General features: G+C 34.6%; 1 protein-coding gene across 1 annotated transcript in view; it reads left to right on the top strand.

The window, feature by feature from the left end:
- The window catches only part of SUCO (SUN domain containing ossification factor), a 58,964-nt gene that overhangs the window by 15,812 nt on the left and 27,074 nt on the right, over positions 1–16,078 (top strand). The window contains exons 2-11 of the mRNA XM_025044003.1: positions 341–449; positions 2,090–2,200; positions 4,248–4,399; positions 5,768–5,905; positions 6,129–6,279; positions 7,278–7,401; positions 8,122–8,246; positions 9,292–9,359; positions 12,476–12,583; positions 14,103–14,208. Of these exons, the coding sequence (XP_024899771.1) occupies positions 341–449; positions 2,090–2,200; positions 4,248–4,399; positions 5,768–5,905; positions 6,129–6,279; positions 7,278–7,401; positions 8,122–8,246; positions 9,292–9,359; positions 12,476–12,583; positions 14,103–14,208 (1,192 nt within the window). The remainder of the gene's footprint in view (positions 1–340; positions 450–2,089; positions 2,201–4,247; positions 4,400–5,767; positions 5,906–6,128; positions 6,280–7,277; positions 7,402–8,121; positions 8,247–9,291; positions 9,360–12,475; positions 12,584–14,102; positions 14,209–16,078) is intronic.

Raw genomic sequence — 16,078 nt, 5'->3', positions numbered from 1 at the left:
CTGTTGGTTAGAATTTAGAATATTATTGGCACCTGGTGCTTTAACAGCTTTCTCTATTCCTTCTGAGATAATTATCAAATATTCCTTTTGTGAAGTCTTTTCTGTATATTTCATGAAATTCATAGTGCCTTACTTTTTTTTTCTATATTTTTCTTAGGATGTTAAATAAAATCCCTTGTCTTATGTACATCATTTGTCATCATTAAGTTAAGTTCTTAAGGACATTAGATAAGAACCATCTGTGTGGCTATTGCCTCAAATTCAAGCCCTTTGCTTAACACCTTTTCTTTTTTCTTTCTTTTTTCTTTTGGTGGCGATGGTGGTGATGCATGTTTTACAGGCTTCCCAGTTGGCATGTATGTTGTAAAGAGAGTTCTTCAGCTTCATCATATTACTCTCAAGATGACAGTTGTGCGCTAGAAAATGAAGATGTACGATTCCAGAGCAAGGTACCGTAAATAAAGTTGACGATGTCATTTGTGTGTCATCTTTCTAAGACTGCTTCAAAATCTTCAAAATAAAAGTAATTTCAAAAATACTATGACGTAATTTTTGGTGGAGATTTGTAAATTTCCTTGCTATAATCTGAGGACTTACTTGGGTAACTCTGGAATTAAGCAATCTCTAGGATATTTATATATTCTTATTGCTTATGTTTGGAATGTCGTAACAACATCCTTGGTCTTACAATAGGGAGAAAAGTAGCACCTATTCAGAGAACTGAAAACTGGTGGCTTGCTTTTTAATTTACTGAATAAAGGGTTTCTAAGGAAACCCTGTTCTTATAAATTAAAAACTATTAGTAATACAGCTTATAAAGAGAGTCAGCAACCCATGGCTAGTTTCTTTTATGTAATTGGGTGGGGTGAATAGATCAGTCCAAGAAACTTGATGGACTCTAAGTTATTTATTTATCATTTTAAATGATAAAAGATGAATATTGACTAGATTTGCCCCCCTAATCAATGTACTTATTTTAAAATACAGAAGGAATTTATACTGACTATAAAATATTTATATCCTATTTCCCTCCCCAAAGGAACCATAATTTACAGTTTCTTGTGAAAATGTACAGACTGTTCTCTTAGGTTTAGATATACCAGTATGTAGCAAACAAATTAATGTTTTTATTTTCATTAATATGTCATATTGTAAATATAATGCATATTGACTTCTCACTGTCCCCTAATAATATCTCATGGACACCTTTTCATATTGCTGTATTCTTCTGAATGGCTACATTTTTATTTCATTATATAAATATGTCATAATTAAACATTTCTTCATTCACAGACTTTTGCATTGTATCAGCTATGTGTTTATGTATGTTTGTGTGTGAACATACATACTTATATGCTTGGGGGTGTTTTTGGCATGATATTTGGAGTGGATTATTATAATTTTTGAGTTATGTAGAATATATTTCAGGGATGGAACATGTTACAATTTTGAAGACTGTTGTTGAATATCTCTCCAGAGTGTAATTTTATGTTTTCACCCACAATGTGCAAGACTTAGATCTGATCTCTTCTTCGATGAGAAATTTGAAGACTTAATGTTATAAGAATGAATTTTAGCAAAGCATTAAGGGGGAAAACATACTCTTTCCGCAAACATTTAGATGCCTGGTATATGCTATATAGGTTACTTAAACAAAGATGAATGTGAACGTTGTTTTTATGAAGCTTACATTCTACATTCTAGAAGATACATTTAAAGACATAAAGGTACCTGAAACTTGAAAGTGAGTGTCAAAAGAGAGATGATCCAAAGAGCTATAAATACATTCGTTTATCAGATATTTACTGAAGTCTTATTGTGTGCCTAACACATAGTGCTGGATGGTGGGACTAAAGTGCTTATGAAGAAATCAAATGAGGTTCTTGAGCTCAGTGTACATTTTAGGTGTAGGGGCAAGGAGGGGAATGCGGGAAGATGGATGGTAAATGTGTGAACAAAAGTAATTAGAGTCAAATGCGTACAAGACACTGTTTTGGTTGTAAAGTATAGAAAGAGATGGTCTTTAATATTGTTTCAGAACTGTTTTATGAACCAATTTTTATTAGCTTTTTTCTTTCTTGCAATATAGGATGAAAAGGAGGGACCTGTCAGTGCTGAATTATCTGGAAAAGTGGGTTCAAACTTACCTATTCCTCCAGAAGAACAGAAACTAAAAGATGACCACATTGTGGATGTACAAGTAAGTCACGTTGCTTTGATTTTTAGTGGTCAGCTTTTTCACATTGGGTATTGTTATTTTTTTCTTTTGAAGAACCGTGCAACTGGTCTTAATACTATTTACCTGCTAAGAGTACAGCTTTTGAGAAAGTGCAAAATTACTGATTTAATAATAGTTGAGACCATTTTCTTTGTAGTGAAAGTTTGGGTGTAAGTTCTCATTTCTTCTTAGGTTTTATTTTGGCTCACTATAATATGTCTTGTCTCTTTAGGTTTTCAAATGTCAGGAGACTTTTTTCCTAACTTAAAACAGAAGAAAGTATTTATATGTAGAACACAGGATATTTTGATACCACTTAGTGTGAAATACAAATTAATAAATAATAGGTCAAAATATGTTTTTCCCTTTTTCTCTCATCTTATGTCCTGAATACTATTTTCCATTTTGTACACTAGGTTTAATGAAAGATAATAAAAACTAGACCAGAATGTAAGCTGACCGGAATGCTGAAGCATGTGGAAAGCATTTAATATCAGAAATGGCCGAAAGAGCTGGGAGATTTGAGCTGGAAGAAGGACTAAGGATAAACTACCTCAGATATTAACAAAAACAAATTTCAGCTCAATACAAGGGAGAATTCTCTTTAAAATTCAGGCAGCTATTTTATGACTTAATTGGGCTATCTAAGGAGATATAGTGACTTTCATTTTGTTGAATTTTGGAGGACATTTGTCAAACTTTCGTGCTGAAGAGTAAGAGAAAAGTGATCTCCGTAGCCCTTCTAATTATATCACTATCCTGAATAGTCCTACTATTGTTCATTTTCTAGAATTTTCCATCATGATATACTCTTGCTCAAATATTTTGAAGTGTTCATTGCATCTTATAGACCATGCTATTCAGTATAGTGGCCACTAGCTACATGTGACTCTTGAGCATCGGAAATGTGGCCAGTCCAAATTGAGATTTGCTATAATTATAAAATATATGTCAGGTTTCGGAGACTTTGTAAAAGAAAATGAAAGCGTAAAACACCTCATTTTTTTTTACATTGAATACATGTCGAAATGATAATACAGTATTTGATAATATTTCTCAAGGCCTCCACCAAAAATGCAAACTATTTGCATCCCTTTGTGAATTTTCCATTTCAGTGTAAGTAATTCCCCAATTGATCACATTTTATATTCTTCTGAGTCTCATGTCTGTGCTTGCTCTGCGCCTCCTGAGTTCCGGTTCTTCCAGTCCACGGTCATCCGCAGTCTGTCTTTTCCTTGAACTGCGCATAAGGACCTCTCACTCGAGCCTCAGTTAGCAAGCTGTATGCCAGGTCTTGTGCTGGACATTGGGAACGTGAAGATCAAGCGATATAGTCCTTACTCGTGACGTTTATAGTCGAGTTGGAGAGGAGGAGATGTAAATAAGGACAGTGACGTGTTATGGATGCTGTGATAAAAGTGTGCACCGGGAACAGTGGCGGCCTGGAGGAAGGGGAATGGCTGGGTCTGTTTAGGGTTGTTTGTGGGGGAGGACGTGCTGATAGGGGTTTTTAAATATGACCGGGTGTTAGGAAGATTTCTGAGTGTGTTTTGAAGAGGCGAATGGCCCAGAGCACGCAGGGCTGAAGGAGCAGCAAGATTCATGTATTGCTTTGTAATGTTACTTGCCCTGTGTTGTTTCTATTAATAAAAATTATCTTCTGAACTACTCATGGGCAAGGACTGTGTGTTGTACTATTTTTTATATTTACGTAGGATTTCTGTATTGCTACTAGCATTAATTAATTACAGTAAGAGGGAAATATTTGTAGGTTCTGTTACAGAATAGGAAATAAGAAAGAAGAAAGACAAATTCATTTGTCCCAGTTCATGAAATGCCATGAAAAACATGTAGAGCTTGTATTTTAATCTGAAATATATTCCTTAGGGCGATAACGTTGGAAGAAGAGAAAATACTTTAATGAATGTTCTTTATTTTGTCACTTGGAGACATACTCTTTATACAGTCCTGTTCAGCTAAAGAGGTAATTTACTAATCTCAACATTTAATGTACCTTTTTTCAAAACAGAATATGGAGTCAAAAAAGTTAAGTCCACCTATGCTTGAAACACTTTCTACAGTTGATCCACAAGATTCTTCCAGTGTAGCTGGGGGCAGTGAAAACATCGAAAATATTTCCAGCTCTTCTACCTCAGAAATCATTCCAATCCCAAAGCTTGAGTAAGTCTTTGCAAAGTAAAGAAAAAAAAAAAATAATAATAATCTCGTTAGATAATAATAGAAAGTTTTCTTTTATGGAATAAGGCATCTTGATACTCAGATTTAAAGTTAAGGCTATAGAGCAGACCTAAGTAAGTTATAATGCCTGCGTTTTGTGTTTTTATTACTTTTTAATGTAATGATTTTACAATATAACGAGTATGTATTTGGCTGCTTAACTTAGTGTTGTTGATTGGTTCCCAGCCATGAGGTTCCAGTTGTTTGAGAAACACAATGCTTATTTAAGTAATCTTCCTTATAATTATCAAAAAATTCAAATGTCAGATTATTCATTTCTATTAAGTATCATTGCAGCATTCCATTCATAGTTATGTCTTTGTGTGAATAGATACCTTTTCAAACTTGATAATAAGTATTTAGAATATTTAGGCTTAGGGTTTTCTTAATTTAGAAAAAAGTTTTAACAACTTATTATATACTCTTAGTTCAAGCAATATTACAAAGAATTAACTAAAATTCTCAATACTACATTAAGCATTTTCTTTATCAATTGAGCTAATGCATATAAAACACATAGGACAATATCTGGCACATAGTATGTCAATTAATGTCATTATTATCATCATTACTATTTTTTTACCACAGGCACTTTTTAAACACCAGTCTCCTCAAGAATGTAAGGGCTGAGTTGAAGGAACTGCACACAGAATGTCTCAGTTACTATTTAGGAGTTCGTTCCAGTGAAGGACAAGAGAACAGGAGATGTGCTTAATATTTAAAATCTTTAAATATTAAATACTTATTTCAGAAAGAATTTAAGGCTAGATACTATATGTTTGAACAGTACCTTATTTTCCTGTTATATTTGACATGACCCTTTCATGAAATGGAAGTGATTTAAAGAAAAGTATTAGGATTATATTTTTAAAATGAAATTCTAAAAGTGCCTTAAGAACTTTAGTGCAATGTTTTGAAATAATAGATGGTTTTTTGATGCTATAGGCAACAACTCCAACATTGGTAGAACACTGTACTAAGAGTATAGTACGGAATACTTTACTACACTAGGAAATGAAACATTAGAGACACACTTAGAAGAAATAATTTAAAAATCTTATTTTTGTTGATACGACCAAATTTAGTAATTAGCTAATGAGAGTCTAAGGGCACTAACAGATCAAGAGTCAACAGTTGACTTTACATGATTTAAAATAAGTGAATTCTTGAAAACAGTCTGCAGAACTGTAAAGCATTCTTCTCTGGCTAAGATTATGGTTTGAAAATTACTGATACCATTTTTAACTTATGCTACATTATGTCAGTTAAATTACCAGCTTTTCTTTTTTGTTTGTTTGTTTCTATTCTTAGTGAAATAGAAAAATCTGGTACTATTCCTATAGCCACGCCACCTGAAACTGAGCAGTCTGAAACTGACTGTGATGTTGCTGAGGCTCTCCATGCAGACGCACCAGCCGACCAGCCTGCCTTTGTCAGCCCACATGAAAGGTGGGTGCGAGCAGGTGTATCGCCCTTCGCACATTCTGGAATAACGGCAGTGTCGCGTTTGAATGGCCTTTGGCGCGTGGAGTTTAATTCCACTTTATGATTGAGAGAAAGCTGATCTCTTTGCTCTTTCCTTGGTTTATTTTGTATATAGTAATGATAATAATTAGATCGTATGAATTTATTATTTAGCTAAAATTTGTTTCTGTCTTTCGGTTTCAAATAGCCTTGTTGGCCAACATATAGAAAACGTGTCATCTTCACATGGCAAAGGAAAGATAACAAAATCAGAATTTGAGTCAGAAGTTTCAGCCAGTGATCAGAGTGATGGTGATCCAAAATCTGCACTGAATGCTTCAGATAACTTGAAAAACGAGGTGGGTGTGTACCTTGCACTGTCTCCTACTTCACTGTGCAGTGCATTTTTGTTTTTAGCTAATCCGTAATCTGCTAACCATGTTTGCCATAAAACCGGTGGTCACGCGGTTAATGACGAATGTGGAACTGCAGTGAGCTGTGCTCCCTGTGTTGTTGCCAGTGTACAGTCCGTATGTAAAGTTGCTCTTGCTGTGAACTCCCCTCGGGTATATGCGGTTCAATGCTTTCTGCCACCATCACCTCTTTGATGTTGGACGCATAGTCCTTATTTAAGCATGTTCTTAGCTAAGTGGAAGAAGCATTGATTATTAAATTTAAGTATCTTCAGAATATAAGTTCAACTAAATAGTACAAGGTTAAATGTAGGCTCTTCAACCATAATTATTTCAAAGTGATACTTTATCTTTTGTTATTTGTATGCAAAATACAACTAAACCAGCTTATATTGAAGAGCGAGATCCAAACAGTAAAGACGGCTTCTCCCTGTATCACAGTTTTATTTTCCTTTCTCCTTCTGAGTTCTCCTTCGACTTCAGATAGGGGCCTGTACAGAATTTCCTGAAAAAATGTTGTCAGAGAAGTTTCGGCCCCCTTCAGGTAAGAATTAAGGAAGTAAAAGAGATGAAGGCCATTTAACAGAAACAGAATACACGAAATCAGAGTATTGCAAAGACTACGTCCACGTTTGTTCCTTTTTAATTTACAACTTTGTTCTCCACCTTGTCTTTCACATGTAGTCATAACTAATTAAACTTTGTTCTGAAGGCTTCAGTGATGCTTCTTATAAATATAGGAGCTCAGCATTTCATAGTCCAGCATCTCGAAGGAACAAATTTTCCCAATGAAACCAAATCAGGCATATGTTACAGTTCGGTTGTCAAATACCCCAGCCGTAAATAAAGTAGCCAACATTACAAAATGTCTTCTTTGGAACTATTTAAGTTCCAGAGAGTACCTCTGTAGTCTTTGAAAGTTGAAATCTGTTTCTTTCTTTCAGAGTTCTGATTATACGAAACCAGAAGAAATTGACGCTACACCTGTAACAAGTCCCAAAGACCCAGAGGATATACCGACGTTTGATGAGTGGAAGAAGAAAGTCATGGAAGTAGAAAAAGAAAAGAGTAAGAGTACACTGGGACCCTTCCTTTTTCCTTTTTCCTTTTTCCTTTTTGTGAAGGGACTGGTTTCAATATGTTTTTCTCTTTTTAGTTAGCAAAATAAAATGAAACTTTGAAAACTTTTTAAAGATTAAACTTACCAGGATGCTGTTAATTACCCATATATAATTTACCTGTGTATAATTATATACAGTTTTAATCTAAACTAAATTTCATTTTTATAAATTATTAAATGAGGTTAAAATAAGATAAAGGCCAAGAGGAAAATCGGAAAGTTCTGAGTCATGAAGCTTTAAACTGTAGATACAGTTGGACTAAAGTATTAATACTTTTTTTTTGCTTTTGTAGGACAATTCTCAGAGTTAAGAATTCTTAATACTGGGGTTAGAGATCGAAGGATAGCATTTGTCTTTCATAGAATAAAATATGTATATTTGTAAAAGCTTTGATTCTCATGGATAAGCTTCATTTCGTTAGTTAAATTACTTAGACATAAGTACTATGCATTTTTGTAGCTGATCTGTTTATCGGGGATATTTTAAAGCTGTTGGGATAAAGCATTTTGAATTTCTTAATGGATTTTTAAAATACTTTCTGAAGTATTAAAACCTGTTCTTCGCTAGACAGCAGCCTATATATAGCTTTTGAGACTATTGTGTTGCTGGGGTATTTATTTTCGATCATAATCATCATATATATGTTTATAATAAGGTTTGTCTGCAGGTCAGTCAATGCATGCGTCTTCTAATGGAGCTCTTCATGCCACGAAAAAGGTCCAGAAAAATCGAAATAATTATGCCTCAGTAGAATGTGGGGCCAAAATTTTGGCAGCTAATCCAGAAGCCAAGGTACTTAAATAAAAGTTCTTCTCTACCTGTAGGAACCTTGTGACTTTATTAAATATAGGCATTGATTTTCTGGGAACTATATTTAACATGAGCTTTTTTCCTAATTCACTAATAAATGTAGGATTATGCTTTTAAAGACATTTTCTTGTATGAATTCTTAGTTACATTGGTTGATATATTGCACCCCTTTTTTTTCTTTCAAAGATTTTATTTTTTAGAGCAATTTTAGGTTCATAGCAAATTGAGAAGGTACAGAGATTTCCCACATACCCCGTGCCCCTGCACATGACGGCCTGCCACCAGAGATGTGTTTGCTATACTCGATGAACTTACAGTGACACATTATTGTCATGCCAAGTCCATAGTTCATATTAGAGTTGAATCCTACATTCTGTGGATTTGGATAAAGGTGTAATGACATGTATCCAGCATTATGGTATCATACAGGGTATTTCATGGCCCTAAAAACCCTCTGTGCCCTGCCTGTTCATCCCTCCTTTCCCCCAGCTCCTGCCAACCACTCATCTTTTTACTCCCTAAATAGTTTGTTCTTTATAATGTCATGTAGTTGAAATCACACAGTATGTAGCCTTTCAGATTGGCTTTTTTTCCTTAGTAATATGCATTTAAGTTTCGTCCGTGTCTTTTCATGGCTCTTTAGCTCATTTCTTTTTAGTGCTGAATAATATTCTAGTGTCTGTATGTTTATCATAGTTTATTTATCCATTTACCTCCTTAAGGGCATGCACCCTGATTTTAACTTTTTAAACCCATGTGAAATTTTAAAAAGGAAGTAGCTAATAGAAAATTATTTTTCCTTTATGGTAACAGATGTTCAAATATTTTGCTGCAAGGCTAACAGTGCTGTCTATAGCCATAACTGGTAAATTTTAGCCAAATGAGTGTTTTTTCCCAAATGAGTGCTTCAGAGTCTAGACTTAGGTCTGTTTTTAAGATCTAAAAATATAGAAATTCTAGAAAACTTCAGAGTTGAAATAAATATTTTTACTTAAGTAATTTTATTCCCTTCCCCCTTTTAAAATAGAGCACATCTGCTATTCTTATAGAAAATATGGATCTTTATATGTTGAATCCTTGCAGCACTAAAATTTGGTAAGTAATATAAAATTTAGCAAAGCACATTCTATTTTTGTACATACTATGTTAAACTTTTATGTTAAAGTTAGATTGGTATGATTACGTAGTCACTCAATAAAGTGTTCATTTGATTGGTGCTGTACCGTACTTACCTTAGGTCCTGTGATACGAAATGGAAGACAAAATGCTTTTCCTTTTGAGGAGGTCGAACAGCCAACCAAACAAACAGTGATAGATCTAGTCGAACAATTATGACGTAGTGTAAAAAGTTCTGTCGGAAGGGATTATGGAAACAGCAATGGTACGTAGCTGCAGGAGAGGATGAAAGAGGGCTTCTCGGAGGAGGTCGTTCCTGAGCGAGTCTCGAAGGGTTCCTAAGAAGTAGCAGATGAGGGGAGGGGTATTCAGAAACTGTAGGAATAAAGGGGTGGTGCTAAAGGGAGCACATTTCTTCTGGGCACCTCTAAGTAGTGGCAACCTGAAGAAGTCATTTTTGTCGTAACAAGAATAAAAGTACATTTAAAGTAATGGTGGGTGATGAGACAGGAGAGTTAGTTTAGCAATAACCAGGCCATCTAATGCCATATACACCCAGCTTAGAGTTTTTGGAAGTTTATCTTAAAGTCCATGAAGGTTAGTGTTTATTTTAAGTAAATAAGTGACATTATCTCACTGGGATTTTAAGAAAGCTGTCCTCAAAAGATGGCCTATAGCAGAATGCAGTTGGAGCCAGTTAGGGACCTGTTGTCATAGCTCAGGTGAGACGTGAGGCTTTAACAAGGCATTTGACAGTTTGGGTACAGAGGAGAGGTGACTGAGTACCTGAGAGGTACTTAGAGCAGATAAAATTGACAGCTCTTGGTTACTCATTGGATATGGAGAAAGGAGATGCATGTAGGGAATATTCTGGGATTTTGGCTTCACTGCTTGGAGCTATGATTCTGCCATAACTAAGAATATGGGCAAAGGAGCAGATTTAAGGGGGGAATAATGTGCGATGGACTAACAGTTTTACTGATCTACTTGATTTTACTGCTCCAGAGTAGCGGTTTACAAAAGGATTGAGGTGAATCACCACCACCTTATTGATTTACATGTATAATTATTATTATTTTAATTTAAGGAGCAACTTTAAACTCTATAGGTAACGCTTATTCTTTTTCACTATTGGCCCTCACCCCTTTTGGTGTAAAGAACATTTATGTTCCATTTGAAAATTCACACTAAAATATTTAAGGTTTTTAAGGAGCCATTTTAAAAACTTAGTTTTTCATTGTGCCATTTGGTCTGTAAATTGAATTTGAAGACATGATTGAGATCATAAAGTATTATTTTGGGGCGTTTGTTTTTATTTGTAAAGGTCCTAGTAGGGCTTTTGATTCTGCTGCTTTGACAGAGATCAAATAACTGGTTTAAGTAAGATAGACATTGAATATTCTCCCAACAGAAAAGCCCAAGCTGGTAGGTGGCACAGGGGTGTCACACAGAACAGTTAAAGGCCCCACACACCTGTCATATTACTCTGCCTCCCCTAAGGTCTTTGTCCCTGCCTGCATTGCTGAGGTGATTTATCTTCCACACCCTCATTCCTATCTATAAGGTGGCAGCAAGCAAATGGAGAAGTAACAGCTTTATTTTAAAGGCTTGACCTGGAAGTTGCGATCAACACTTCCGCTGACATCCCATTGCCCAGAACTAAGTAACACGGCCAAAGACCGGGAAATGCAGTCTTTGATGGGTGGCCGTAGGCACGGCTGCATCTTGGGGTGCTCTGCTACTAAAAGGCAGAAGGGAAGAATGGGAAGTAATGGATTAGTGTTTATATTTTATAAAAGGGAGATAATATCCTTTGCAGTTTGGTTACAAGACTGAAAGGGGGATTAAATCACCTAACGTGGTACCTGAACCAGAGTGAGCACTGAGCCGATGTGGTGGCTTTCTTCATGAGCTTTTCTCTGACACCTGGTTGTTTTTACTTAAGTCTCCTGGAACGCGATGCTATTCCAGAATTAAACACTGTATGTTAAGTTGGATGCTTCTGATTTATTTAACATTTAATTGTCAGTGTATAATCTCATTTGATATAATAATTAGTTTATTAAAGTCTTGATTAGGATACTAGATGTCATGAGTATTTCTTTTCCCAGTGCCATGCTGTACACAGTTTTAGTTTACACACATGGCACCATATTTTTAACTTTTTCTTAAGCAGCAATATTTTGTGGTATCTTTCCATGTCCATAAATACAGGTCTCTAGTATTACTTTTTAAAAACAACTTTATTGAGCCGTAACTGACGTACAATAAACTACACATAAAATAATCTGCAACATATCAAAGTGTACAATTTGTTAACTTTGACATCTATACATGAAGCCATCGCACAGTAAAGATAATGAACATATGCATCTCCCCAAAAGTTTTCTCCTGCCTCTTGGTAATTTATCCTTCCCATCCCCCCAGCACAATTCCAGCTCTGTTTTTTTATCACTATAAGTTAGTTATGTTTTCTAGACTTTTATATAATGGAACATACGGTTTCTCATGCCATTTAGTGGCTGTCTGGTATTTCTTTGGATGGGCAATGAAATCAACCCTCTTTTGTTAATCAGTCCTCTGTGCTAATCATGTAGGTTGATTCCCCCCTCCTCCCACACACGCTTAAAAACTGTGCTTTGGTATATTAAATGTATATACGAGGGCAGGCGTTTGGAGCCATGTGTCCTGAGGATAAATTTCTGAAAGTGTATTGCTACATCAAAGGGTATGTCACCTTTTGAAACAGTATACATTCTAAACTGTCCTCTAGACTAGACAGTTCATACTATCACCAGCTGTTCTTAGTGAAGTCATTTATTCTCCAAGAATGACCTTTGTCATTGAAAAAATATTTTTTAAAGTACGGGATAAAAAATCAATGTCTTGTTTTATTTGTAGTCTCCTCACCCCACGATGTGCTTGGGAAATGCAGATGTTCCCTCATGGGTAGTTGAGGCTGCCAGTCCCCCACCCCCCTTTTTTAATGAGTCACTTCATGACATTTAGTTTATGCAGACTGTTAGTGTGGCGTTTGGTATGAACTGTCGCTTTGGTTGGTTTATCTAAATAATTACCTTGTGTTCTTTTTGAAGGTTTGTTATTGAACTTTGTGAACCAATCCAAGTAAAGCAGCTTGATATTGCAAATTACGAATTATTTTCTTCTACTCCTAAAGACTTTCTGGTTTCTATCAGTGACAGGTAAATTCTAAAGCCGGTTTCTACTGAATTTTTGTTGGGTCTTCAGAATAAAATTTTTTAAATGGGTCACTTTTTAAGACTTTAATTATTTTATTTTTATATTAATGTAGCAGTTTGTAGTACCATCGTAGCGTAGACACTCGTTAAGCAGTTTAGTTTTGTCATTCCCTTCCAAGGTAAAGGAACAGACAAGGAGAAGTTAAGTGGGTTGCCCAGGTCACGTGAGTTGTGAGTTGCGGAACCAAAATTCAGATCTATATCTGTGTGACTTTAAAGTCCTTACTTTTCATTGTTAGGCTCTCTTATTTTCAGTCATTTCTTATAAAGGTTATTTAAAAACATACATGAGTACTTCATTTAATATCATGAGGTGTGTTTTTGTTAAGATATATTTTGAAACTTTGTTGTAGGTCTGTGTGATTATAAAAGAAATTCTAAACATACATTGTAAGGAATTTGGTAAAGAACCACAACCTATCAAGCAAAGATAGGTATTTTTTAACATTTTAGTATATTCCTTTCAGTCTTTTCTATGTATTTATTTACTAATCCTGACGAAAGAGTCAGTTTTTACTGCTTACATCCCGAGAATATTCATTTGTCTTTTAAACATACTATTTTAAATGAGTACTTCATATTTTCTCCTTAACGGAGGAGTTGATTCATTCTATAAATACTTGTTGTGTGCCAACAATATGCCATGTAGGATGCTGTTGTTCATTTAACCATTCTGCTATCGTGGACCACAGAGGGTTTTCCATGGTATTTCTTCCCCGATCCCACACTTAGCATTGCATATAGAAATAAAGTTTTTGAAATAAATCCTCAAGACCTCAAAATCCTTTTTTCTTCCACTAACCTTGCTCAGATCACTTCTTTTTCTCTAAGCTGTAATTTTCTTGTATGTTACATGGCCATGTCGGCTCTGACAAGTGTGTGTATATTTTTTAATGTGATAAGAGAGCACTCATTGCTTTGAGGAATTCTTTAAATGCTGTGGTAAACAAAAATAATTTTAGATTTTTATATTAGATTTCCTTTTAAAGGAGGGACAACTGTGTAAGATCTGTGAAATTCAAATATGATTTCAAAGGGTTTTTCCTGTTTCCCTGCCCACCAGTACTTTGATTTATACTTTATATATATCATTGCACACTTGTCAGCGTGGGAAGAGTATTCCCTTCTTCCTCCAAAACAGTCTTGGCTATTTTCTGTTTTAAAAGTCAACAAGTGATCCTGGTCCCGCTTTGTCGTCTTCTTGTCTTCCCTTCTATTTGATAAGGGTGTGATTTTTTTCAAGATACTCTGTCCCCGTAAAAAGGAACCCATCGGTTTTAGTTGGAAAATAAAATTTGTTTATTCCGCTCAGTATTTAATTCATATTTAAACTGTGTTAAGTCAGTATGTTCACCTGGAGAGGGGAAAAAAACATGCAGGAAATATTTTGAAGATGGATGGGACCTCTCGATATGTGTTACATGGTTTTTTAAAAAGAATATCTGTGTTTTATATTTTTTAGATATCCTACAAGTAAGTGGATTAAGCTGGGTACTTTCCATGGTAGAGATGAGAGGAACGTGCAGAGTTTCCCTTTAGATGAACAGATGTATGCAAAATATGTGAAGGTAATGTTTGCACAGATGGGACTTGAGCTCTAAAATGAAACCCTACCTGTTATTCATACTTTATACCTCACCCCACCTGTTTAGAAATCAGAAAAATTAAGAGGAAGTTTTCTAAAGTATGATTTAATGAAATAATTTGTACTTGGATATATTATTTTCTGAGCAAATATGAATACATTCTTTCTTGTATAACTGGAAACCTAGGCCACTTTTTTGATATTTGTGGCTCTGATGAAATTCTAAATTATTTCTCATTTTTTTGAGAATTTATATAAAACCTCATCTTCATAGTATTATATTTCTCTCGATTTCAAAACCTAAACCATTGTTAGTCATTGAAGTCTTTAAAGCAGGTCTGATTTCTTATTAGAATCAGATTCATAAGTCATTTCAATTTTCATATCCAAATACTTGTTATTATAATAGATTTTGCCTTTTCTTCTGTGTCAAATAAAATAGTCTGGGACCAAATACCAAAGTCAAATAAGTCAGCGTTTTCATTCGGTCTTCCCGCTCCTTTGTCCAGCAGTAAGTCAAGCACAATTATCACCGTTGACTTGGATTTAGACAAAACAGGAATTTCCTCCTCCTCTCTTCCCCTCCTTTTTTCCCTTAAAACAATAGCCATACCTTCAAGTACTACTCTGTTAATAATACGATCTTTTGGAATGACAGCAGCTCTGATTCTCTCTTTTCTTCCTTAAATGTGAAAACTTATAGCTACCTACTTGTCTTCTGAGATTTACTGTCTGTGTCTTTTTCAGCGTGTGTGAAATTGGCTTCTATAAATGGGCAAACTTGCAGTACCCCTAGCTGTAATGTAAACATGCTGAATTCTACTTTTAAAATAGTTGATATTCTCAGTTAATGACTCAACAGTGTTCAGAAAAATAGAGGTACATTTTCAGTTCCTTTTAAAATGAATAGTGAAAGAATTGTTTAATGGCCTTTTTATAGCACAGTCACAGTTTCTATACTGGGATGAGGAGAAACATGTTAAAAAATTTGACATGTGATAACAGTTTTATTTAATTTTACAGTTCAGACAACTCATATATTACAACATAGTTCCGAGAATCCTCCTTTACACCATCTACTTTGTAAATACTGGAAGAACATTTTATTGGTGGCTTGAAAAAGTGCCAGAAAAAATTCCCTCCCTTGTCCCTTTAATGGTGGCCGACTATAGAGCATTTTGACGATTAGTTTTCTAAAAAGCCCTTTTTGGTAGAATTAAGTCTAAAAGCAAAAAAACATTTACTTCTGATTCTTATAGTATTAAATGTTATGTAAGTTTACCTGGGTTTGTCTTATCCCAAAAGAACTAAACCCAAATCTACTTAATTACTTTTTAGTAGCCTTTATTTTCAAAGTGGATTAATATGTATCTTTTAGTTTTCTAAGTTATACTTGAAATAACAAAGCATATCAAAAATCCATGCTTTTCCTAAAACAACTTGTATATAATAATGTACAAGAATAAATATCATTTCATATTATGCTGGTTAATGCTTTGATCAGTATGTATGGATGTACATAGATCCATATACCTACATATGTATCAATATGTAGATTCAGATATATAGATGATACATAGCAATACTGTTTAAAGTAATATAAGACACAGGTTGTTTCTAGAGACTGTTTATTACTTTTAGAAAGACCTTAAAGTTTATTTCATTAGACTTCTATTTGCAATGGTAAAAATTTAAATCATTGCTTCGATTTCTGTAGAGAATTAAGGGTACTACAATTTTATCCATCAACATACATTGCTTTCTATACTTTAATTATGCAAAATAATTTATAAATATTAAATGTTGCTTATGGGCATGTTATCCAGACTTTGGAACTGATTTTCTTTTCCTTT

Source organism: Pteropus alecto, unplaced genomic scaffold, assembly GCF_000325575.1.
Source record: "Pteropus alecto unplaced genomic scaffold, ASM32557v1 scaffold101, whole genome shotgun sequence".
Classification (NCBI taxonomy): domain Eukaryota; kingdom Metazoa; phylum Chordata; class Mammalia; order Chiroptera; family Pteropodidae; genus Pteropus; species Pteropus alecto.
This window is presented reverse-complemented; position numbering and strand designations above follow the sequence as displayed.